The sequence below is a fragment of the Pungitius pungitius genome, chromosome 13, assembly GCF_949316345.1.
Source record: "Pungitius pungitius chromosome 13, fPunPun2.1, whole genome shotgun sequence".
NCBI lineage: Eukaryota > Metazoa > Chordata > Actinopteri > Perciformes > Gasterosteidae > Pungitius > Pungitius pungitius.
The window spans coordinates 7,728,497-7,737,166 of NC_084912.1; the positions used below are offsets into that span (position 1 = coordinate 7,728,497).

General features: G+C 43.8%; 2 protein-coding genes across 2 annotated transcripts; both read left to right on the forward strand.

Moving 5' to 3' along the window:
• Positions 1–587: 587 nt before the first annotated feature.
• sar1ab (secretion associated, Ras related GTPase 1Ab) lies at positions 588–4,425 on the forward strand. The gene is made up of 7 exons (XM_037465348.2): positions 588–722; positions 1,771–1,832; positions 2,219–2,338; positions 2,428–2,493; positions 2,574–2,677; positions 2,756–2,887; positions 3,205–4,425. The coding sequence occupies exons 2-7, from the start codon at positions 1,775–1,777 to the stop codon at positions 3,319–3,321; spliced, it is 597 nt and encodes a 198-aa protein (XP_037321245.1). The 5' UTR covers positions 588–722; positions 1,771–1,774; the 3' UTR covers positions 3,322–4,425.
• Positions 4,426–4,552: 127 nt separating this feature from the next.
• Positions 4,553–7,638, forward strand: tysnd1 (trypsin like peroxisomal matrix peptidase 1). The gene is made up of 4 exons (XM_037465344.2): positions 4,553–6,041; positions 6,595–6,725; positions 6,847–7,032; positions 7,226–7,638. The coding sequence occupies exons 1-4, from the start codon at positions 4,972–4,974 to the stop codon at positions 7,426–7,428; spliced, it is 1,590 nt and encodes a 529-aa protein (XP_037321241.2). The 5' UTR covers positions 4,553–4,971; the 3' UTR covers positions 7,429–7,638.
• Positions 7,639–8,670: the final 1,032 nt, after the last annotated feature.

Sequence of the window (8,670 nt, forward strand, 5' to 3'; positions counted from 1 at the left end):
TATTCTAAATAAATTAAAGGATATAAATTAGGATGCACTAGTTTTTCTACAGATTTTTGCTGTACATGCAACTTACATGCAACTAGTAGGGCAGTACATTTTTTCAAAAGTCTGCACATTTTTTGTAATTAGGCTGCTACCCAGTGTTTAGAATCCTACATTACTTTTCTAGTTTTTATATATTAACGGTTTTCACATTGCTCTTTGTGATATGTTACAATAAGTAATTCTGTGGTCTTTTTTGTGATTAACTTATACTATCAGGTCTATGCTCTTTTACTTTCTTTATTAATGTATCAGGCTAAATAAAGAAATTAAGTTATTGTAGCAAATATTTTTCCATAATATTTTAACTGGGGTAGGGGAGGATGTCTATATAAAATCTACTGACATCCCATTTTTGTTACCACATTAAAAAAAAGCATTTTTAATCGCAATTTAAAAAGTGCTTAAGAAATGTACATTTTAGGTGTAATGTGGCAGAAAATTAATGTATAAAATGTTTCTTGTTGTAAATTCCTGTTATAAAAGACAGCGCGAGCTCATGGTAATGTTTTAAGAAAAGCATTGCTGGCACGTGCGCACCCCCGTCTTTACACATGCCCGGCGCCTAGTGACGTATTTCCGGCTAACTGTCAAACCCGTGGGCTACATGACAGGGGACCGGACAGGTTGGACCGAAAAACCGACTGACGGCTACTTCATAAGTTCGACAGGCAAAGGTAATACTCCCAAATTGTATTTCGATTCGGCGTCTCTTTAGACTCCGCACTTTTCGGTTTAGTTTCCCGCTTTCCTTTCTGACGTTACGAAGGTTTAGTGTAGCGAGTCCTTCCAGATGTCTTTGCGCGCGTGCTGTTTACTAAACGTCTCGTTGTTTACAGTGTGACAGCTGATGTCGTCGCTGCTATAGCTTCATTTGACGTGACACGCCGTCGCAGTTATGGAGAAATCGCTCGCACAGACTTGACTTTGTCGGCCTTTTTTAAATGTTGTAATAACTGTTTTATTTGTTTGGGAATACTAAATGTTTTAAATATGCATAAACTACCCGGCGGGATTTCTGCCTGAACAGTACCGCGCTAATAACTCAAATAAACGCTACGTGCCAACAGACTTCATACTGTTGGATTTAAACGTCCTCCTTCATAAATGGGGTTCACAAATCACCCAATTCCGAAAATATTGTTTGATAAGTAATCAACAGTTGGATATCTTCCCCTAAGCCTTAGTCACTGAAGGCCTCACTATTCACTGCGACAAGCACATATGGAGGGACAGGTGTATATGTGTGTGTGTGGGGGGGGGGGAAACCAGAGGGTGACTGCCGAGATCAAGTGTCCTTGCCACAACCCGTCATAAAAATAGTCAAAGGAAGATCAGTGCAACTTAGTGGAACAGCTAAGGAACTAGCATCTAAAAAAAATCTTCTCAAGGCTGTTTGGTGTTTAGTTTTCCCTCTTTTCCTTTCATGCTTTAAAGCTTGAGTGATTACGCAGAGTTTATACATTCCAGCAGAGTAATCCAGGGTTGGGAACGATGATTAACAATGAGCTTCAGTGCCAGATTTGGTCCCTTTGCAAGGCTACATTAAATGCTATGCATAGCATGCTTATTTTCCACCTTACTGTGTCTTGACGGGCTGTGTTGCTTTCCTCATGGGTGCTTATGAGGGTAGAGGAGGCTTGTGAAGTTGTGACGTACACTGTAACTAACGTAACCACTGTCCTGGGCTGTGTTCTTTAATGTGCTAAAATATTTTGTTTCCAGAGAAATGTCGTTCATTTTTGACTGGATCTACAAGAGCTTCAGCAGTGTCCTGCAACTGTTAGGTAAAGTACTGTGCTCACTGTACATATAAATAATTTAGTGCAGCCAGAATGTTGATGCCGTGTAAAATGATTTGATCTCACTTACTCCAGCACAAATACTCAACTGCAGATATTCAATTTATGTTTTGGTATCATCTATTTCTAAAACTATATACATCGTTATAAAAATAAACCATATAAACACTTCAAAACACGGATACGGTTGAACTCCCATGCTATCCCTGGGTCAGAAAAAAAACATTGTTTATTATGACTGTGGGCCTCCCTTTCCTCCTCCCGCTCTTTATAATGACCTTCCAGACTGAGGTTAAACTTTTCTTTTTTTTACGCTGACCTAATTTGAAATAATTGTTTGTTTTATCTGTTTGTTTTTGTCCTCTCCTCAGGATTGTACAAGAAGAGTGGAAAGCTAGTGTTCCTCGGACTAGATAATGCTGGAAAAACGACACTCCTGCACATGCTCAAAGACGATCGGCTGGGACAACACGTGCCAACTCTACACCCAAGTACACGCAGCAATCTGACACCTTTTCATTTCTGCAGTCAGTTTTGTTTCATCACTCATCTAAAGTCAGTGCTTTTCCTTCGTCCTCAGCGTCTGAGGAGCTGACCATAGCTGGGATGACTTTTACAACGTTTGACCTTGGTGGTCATACACAAGGTATGCAATAAGTCAAAAATGCCGTTTGATGCACCGGTAGCTGTGTGTACATAAATGCTGAAATTGTGTTGCTCTCACAGCACGACGGATCTGGAAGAACTATCTCCCTGCGATTAACGGAATAGTCTACATGGTGGATTGTGCAGACCATGAGCGACTAGCAGAGGCAAAAGTCGAACTGGATGTAAGTCAATCATGTTGGTTTCACGACGTTCAAACCAGGTCTCCTTTAATGTGCGTTTGAAACCCTTTCTGTCTGCAGGCCTTGCTGACGGATGAAACCATCTCAAACGTCCCAGTCCTCATCCTGGGGAATAAGATAGACCGGCCTGAGGCCATCAGCGAGGATGGGCTCAGAGGGATGTTTGGCCTTCATGGACAGACCACTGGAAAGGTAATATACACACAAGTGGTTCAATGATTCCGATTGAATCCTTGTTTGAAAGAGGGAGAAACACAACATGTTTCCAATACCTTCTCTTTAATCTGATAAGAATAAGTAACACATTTGTGTTCATGCTGCCTGTGTGCTTCACAAATCTTTCAAGGCCAGATCAACCCTGCTTTCTCCTCGGAAGAAAAGGGATATTTTAAATTTTTTTATATGATTTAAGATACACAAGTTCCCCCGTCTATGGATAATTAGGGTTAATTGTTTGGGTTGGGAATTAATATCCGTGCTTATGTCTGTGTCTTTTTATTTGCTTTCAGGGCAAAGTGTCACTTAAGGAGCTGAATTTGAGGCCAATGGAGGTTTTCATGTGTAGTGTGCTAAAGAGACAAGGATATGGAGACGGCTTCCGCTGGCTTTCCCAGTACATTGACTGATCCTGTTCTTTTACCGACGCCATTTACAACGCTACTTGAACATGGATAGACATGTTCCTCAAAAAGAAACCACCCGCCACAGATATTCGTCAACTATACCACATTTAGGACTTTGTGCCAGCAGGAAATGAGTGCTTCGTGTTCAACTGATTTTTATTCTTCATGGAGTTCAAAGAAATCTATATTGTATCAATCATAGCACAGCGAGTCCAAGATTAAGTAATGAATTATCCGTCTGTATTGTTGAGATTACGTATGGAGGACAATCTTCACTGTGTGGTTTCCTCCTCAAGTTAAAGCCTTAAAGAATTCTGTCTGCCTATAGAACATGTCATCGCTGTGAACCAGTTTCTGACCCGGGTTTATTTTTAGCTGCTGGTGTAGACTTACAGTGAAGGTCAATTTGGTCAACATTTAGTGTTTGAGAGTGAATATTATAATTATTTTATGTATGCCCTACTTCTTTCAAAGTAGTGGAAATATTGAAAAAATATATATTTTTCACACATTAGGTGTTCTAGACAGTACTGAAGAGATTCTGTGCCATATTTAAGAAAGGTGTTATTACAGTAGGCTGCTACCTCCAAGACACTATCAGTTCTACTGATTTCATGTTGTTTCAATTGTTGGGAAGGGTTTACAACTGCAGGGCAAGTATATGAATGTGACCACAAGTGCATTAGCGGATATGTTTGCTGTGAAGCGCTTTATTTAATAGTACAGGACTGTAATTAATATTTAGTATATGGTAACTGCATAGGCACAGCCAGGTTATCTGACACTACTGGTTTTCAGGGTAGTGTATTGCTGTAAAACAACTTGAGTACTTTGTGATTAATGGCTGCTCAAACAAGCAGTGATATTAGGAGAGTACTTGGGTGTTGCTTACAAATAGGACACACAAAAGATATGCATACAATTACTTCTTAGAGCAATATCATACAATTTGTATATAAGCTCTTTATCTTTTACAATACAAATTTGGCCCGCTTTATGGTACATGAAGCTTTGTGCTCTGACGCAATGTATCTGTCACAAAGGGTATTGTTATTGTTATTAAGTGTGTAAAGTTAGAGCCTAATACATATTTTTGACAATCCTATATATCTTTGTCTTATCCAGTTTTGTGAATTGTTAAAGTGTGATGTAGAAAATTGAACATTGTTTAGCAATTTTGCTATTACACCAGAATGTGATATATAACTATAAACAGGAAACAACCGTTTCACCTTTAGTTAATTAAAAAGGTATGCTTTAGATTTTTTTCTCCCCAAAGGATTTCGAAAACAAACACCAAAAAGTAGACTACTATGCATGAGAGATGTATGTCCCCGCCTTCTCTTTTCCTATTGGCTCATGGTTTTACCATCGATTATTCAGACCAATCAAGCGTCGGTTCTGTGGACCAATGAGACTCAAACCGGAAGTAAAACGACAGAAGTCACGTTAGTAAACACTGCAGCGAGTTTATCAGAAATAGAAGGCAAGTTTACATTTTAATTGAGTTTGCCATTACGCATGTACAGTGTGACGTCATATCTAACCACTTGTCTCGATGCTGCTGATGTCAAACGATTCCCCAGCTTCTTCTACTTGATCAAACGTGTCATCGATTAACTTTGTTTAGCCAAGTGGTAAAAGTTCACATGCATGGAGGTGCGGGAGATAGAGAAGTGGTGCTGTGTCGTCCAGGTGCTCGACGCCTTTTCTTCGGAGAAACCCGCGAGCTGCAGCGGGGTCATCGTCCACCGTCAAACCGGAACAGTGATCTGCTCGGGCGTCCCGTTCGCCCGGTTCGCCACCGACAAACGGTCCCTCTCCTCGGACCACGGCTTCCTGTCGCCGCACAGCTTCAGCGACACACTCAAGATCCGCGTCAGCTTTCCCACCGAGCGAGATGCGTCCCCACCCTCCGCGTGCGAGACGTCACGGCACCGGGAGGTCACGGCCGAGCTGCTGATGCTGGTCAGCTGCCCAGAGTTCAAACGCGCTTTCCGGGCAGTTTTCCAAGAGACTGACAGGTGGCGTTTCCACGCGGACAAGGAGGAGGAGGAGGAGGAGGAGGACGATGAGCTGATGGGAGACGCTCTGTCCCTCAGCTGGTTCGCGGTCCTCAAGGCGAACGTGGGTGCAGCCGGTGGTCCCGACGCGGGAGGGGTCGTCGTACCCTGGCGCGGCGGCTCGTCGCTGCGCAAAGGCCTCCCGGTGGTGGCGTGCGGCTCGCCCTTCGGCTCCCTCTGCGTGGACCTCTTCGGCGCCAGCCTCAGCGCGGGCATCCTCAGCAACCTGTGCGGGGAGGGCAACGCGGTCATCCTCACGGACGCGCGGTGCTTGCCCGGCGCGGAGGGCGGCGGGTTGTTCGCGGCCGAAGCTCCGGACGACGCGCGTCTCCTCGGGCTGATCGTGTCCCCGTTCGGTTGGAAGGCGAACGAGTGGATCGGCCTCACGCTGGCCTGCTCGGTCGACGTCATCTTCAGGAGCGTCGCGCGCTGCCGCGGCGTCGGGGACCCACTGCGAGGCGTTTGGCCCGACCCGAGGGAGGCGGGTCCCCTCGCGGTTCCGTGCGGGACGAGAGGTGCGAGAGGCCCCGCTGTGTGCTTCGTGGACAGCGGGGCGTTCTGGGGCTCAGGGGTCGTCGTCGCCCCTCGGTTGGTGGTGACCTGCCGCCACGTCGTCAACGGGAGGTCAAAAGTCGGCCTGAAGTTCCACCACGGGGACAGGTGTGAGCACGAGTTACCTCCCTCAAAGTGTGGGCTTAAAAAAAATGATGAGGAATGGAACAGTTTCGCTGTTCAGGCCATGTGAAAAATCGTATCAGTCCTCATTTGTGAGCAAAAAAACACTATAAATAAAACCCAGAGGCCCATTTAAAGGCCCATCACACCCTCAATTCACCCACACAGGTGTTTTCACATGCCTGATTGAACTCTCAGGGCTGTGGGTACTGTGTATATTGATGTATCCCTCTTCTTCCACCGAACAAATCTCTTTTTATTTTAACTATTAATTCATCCACAAGTCTTCATTCAATATTTGGGGCTTCACCACATTTGTATTTCTGATTGGAACCTTCCTGCATACTGGTAACTTCTCAAAGTTAGAAGTCTCGTAACTTCTTCTAACTTTGTCAGATGTGGAAGTTAAAGCAGATGAAACATCTGGTGGGTTCTAGGTCTTTCAACATGGTCCTTTTGGCGTTCTGGGCCATTCTGATCACATTGTATTTTCAAACAATGCAGAATATATAATATGTGTTTGACTTTGGATTCACAGAGTCCAAGATGTCTCGGGTGATGTGCTGTTTGCTACCAATGCCGCATCCTCCTATGATTTGGCTTTGGTAAAGCTGAGGGACTCTGTCACAGAGGCTGTCGTCCCTTGCATGACTCAGAGTTACAATCCAGGTTTAATTTCAGTCTTGTTTAGTCAAAATTGTTTTTTTGGGGGGGGGTATCAGTTCTTTTACTCTACCCTGATTAAACTGTTATGCGATTGATGTTCCGCTTGGTTGGTCTGCCTATGCAGGCGAATCTGTACTGGTTGTGGGATACGGTGGCTTGGGTCGGAAATGTGGTCCGTCCCTGACCCGCGGTGTCCTCTCCAAAACCATCCGCTTCAACGACCAGCCTGTCATGCTTCAGACCACTTGTGCAGTACAAGCAGGAACCAGCGGGGGCGCTGTGGTGCGGACACGCACTGGAGAGCTGCTGGGTAAGAAATCCTGCAACAACAGAACCATGTACTCTTTTTGATCAGCGGGGGGCATACGATGACCGTAAACAAAACTATAGTGCAACGATGCACCCCTTTGCAATAACGAGTCAGCCATCCACACCGGGTGGCTCTTTCTGCGCTGCTGTATTTGAATTTTGGCAACTATGAGGTATTATTTTCTGTTTTGCAGGGATTGTGTCCAGCAACACGAGGGACTTTGCTGCCAAAGTGACCTACCCACACCTGAACTTTAGCATCCCAGTGGCTGTCTTCCAGAGATTGTTGCAGCGTTTTCACCAGACAAAGGACGTTAATGTGTTCAGCGTGTTGGATAGCACGGATAAAGAAGTCAGCAGAGTGTGGAGGCTGCAGAGCGCGCAAAGCAAACTATAAGACCCCTGCAGCTTGAGATATGCTGGAGAAACCAATATGGATTGTATGTATAATCATATGAAATACTATAAAATTAGTAATTTATTAGATTAATATCTAATGTTGATACTCTGTTATGCAGTATTGTTAAATATTGACGTTTAACTGACTTTAATACCAGCTCAGATTGTTTTATTAATTGTGTCAATAAGATGGTTCTTACTGGTGACATTTCAGTGTTCTCCGGGTGCATTTCTGTACACCACTACAATCCCAGATACATTTTTAACAATGGGCTGAATAAAGCAGGGTTAAATACCCATATTATTCCTGATGTAAATGCATAAAGAAGATAAAGAAATGGCAGAAAGGTTTCATCCACCATTCAAGCAATAGTTTAACAGTTACAATATGCAGAAATTACTTGATACTTTTATATGTGTGTTTTAATGGAAATCCGTTCCTGTTACATCTGGCTTGAATTCACCAAGCAGGCGGAATAATCAGCCCTGCTTGCTGATAGGCTGCTGAAAATGATTGGTCCCTTTGGGTCACCACGGACACGCTCAGTCAGTATCAGGTATTCACACATCTGTCGGCAGGCGCACCCACTCACAGCTAACACGTTTACGGTTTCACCCACTCAGACGTTACTGGTACCGATATCCATTATCACCAAAATGTGCCACTGAGAAATGACATTTCAGAGGATTGTTTACGGTCAGTTTTTACAATGTGAAGAACAGCTCTCTGGGCCGGAGATCCCAAGAATATTCATTTAGTGAAAAAGACGGTACGGTTTCTATTTCCCTGGTTCCCAGAATCAGTTTGCAGTTGAGATGCTTGAGCAATGTCCCAAGAGGAATGGGGAGCGTTCTCTACAGTGCTATATAAGTGCTGATATACAGACTATTTAATTTCTTCCTTTCCCACAGCTAAAAGCTACACTTCACTGCAGAGGGAGGTGACGATAAGACGTGCTCCTCAGAGGATAAATCACATAGAGAGATTGGTATCTTTCAAATAGCAGTTGTTAAGATGCGCTGTGACTATCTGTTATGATGTTTGTTATTAATATTCAACTTTCAAGTGTAGTTTGACTTAAATGAAAATGTTTACACACATAAACACACACACACACACACACACACACACACACAAACATACACTCACTTGTTCATATTTTTAGTCACCATCTGGAGAAGGGTAAACATGCTACACAACACCATTGCTCACGATTTCACACAAGGAATTGAAGGAGAA

Bases quoted from the DNA above. Each gene is read 5' to 3' on its own strand.
- tysnd1 (XM_037465344.2), top strand. From the start codon at position 4,972: ATGGAGGTGCGGGAGATAGAGAAGTGGTGCTGTGTCGTCCAGGTGCTC. The intron at 6,042-6,594 runs GTGTGAGCACGA...TTGGATTCACAG, and splicing joins AAGTTCCACCACGGGGACAG to AGTCCAAGATGTCTCGGGTG. The intron at 6,726-6,846 runs GTTTAATTTCAG...CTGCCTATGCAG, and splicing joins GACTCAGAGTTACAATCCAG to GCGAATCTGTACTGGTTGTG.
- sar1ab (XM_037465348.2), top strand. From the start codon at position 1,775: ATGTCGTTCATTTTTGACTGGATCTACAAGAGCTTCAGCAGTGTCCTG. The intron at 2,339-2,427 runs GTACACGCAGCA...CTTCGTCCTCAG, and splicing joins CGTGCCAACTCTACACCCAA to CGTCTGAGGAGCTGACCATA. The intron at 2,494-2,573 runs GTATGCAATAAG...TTGCTCTCACAG, and splicing joins CCTTGGTGGTCATACACAAG to CACGACGGATCTGGAAGAAC.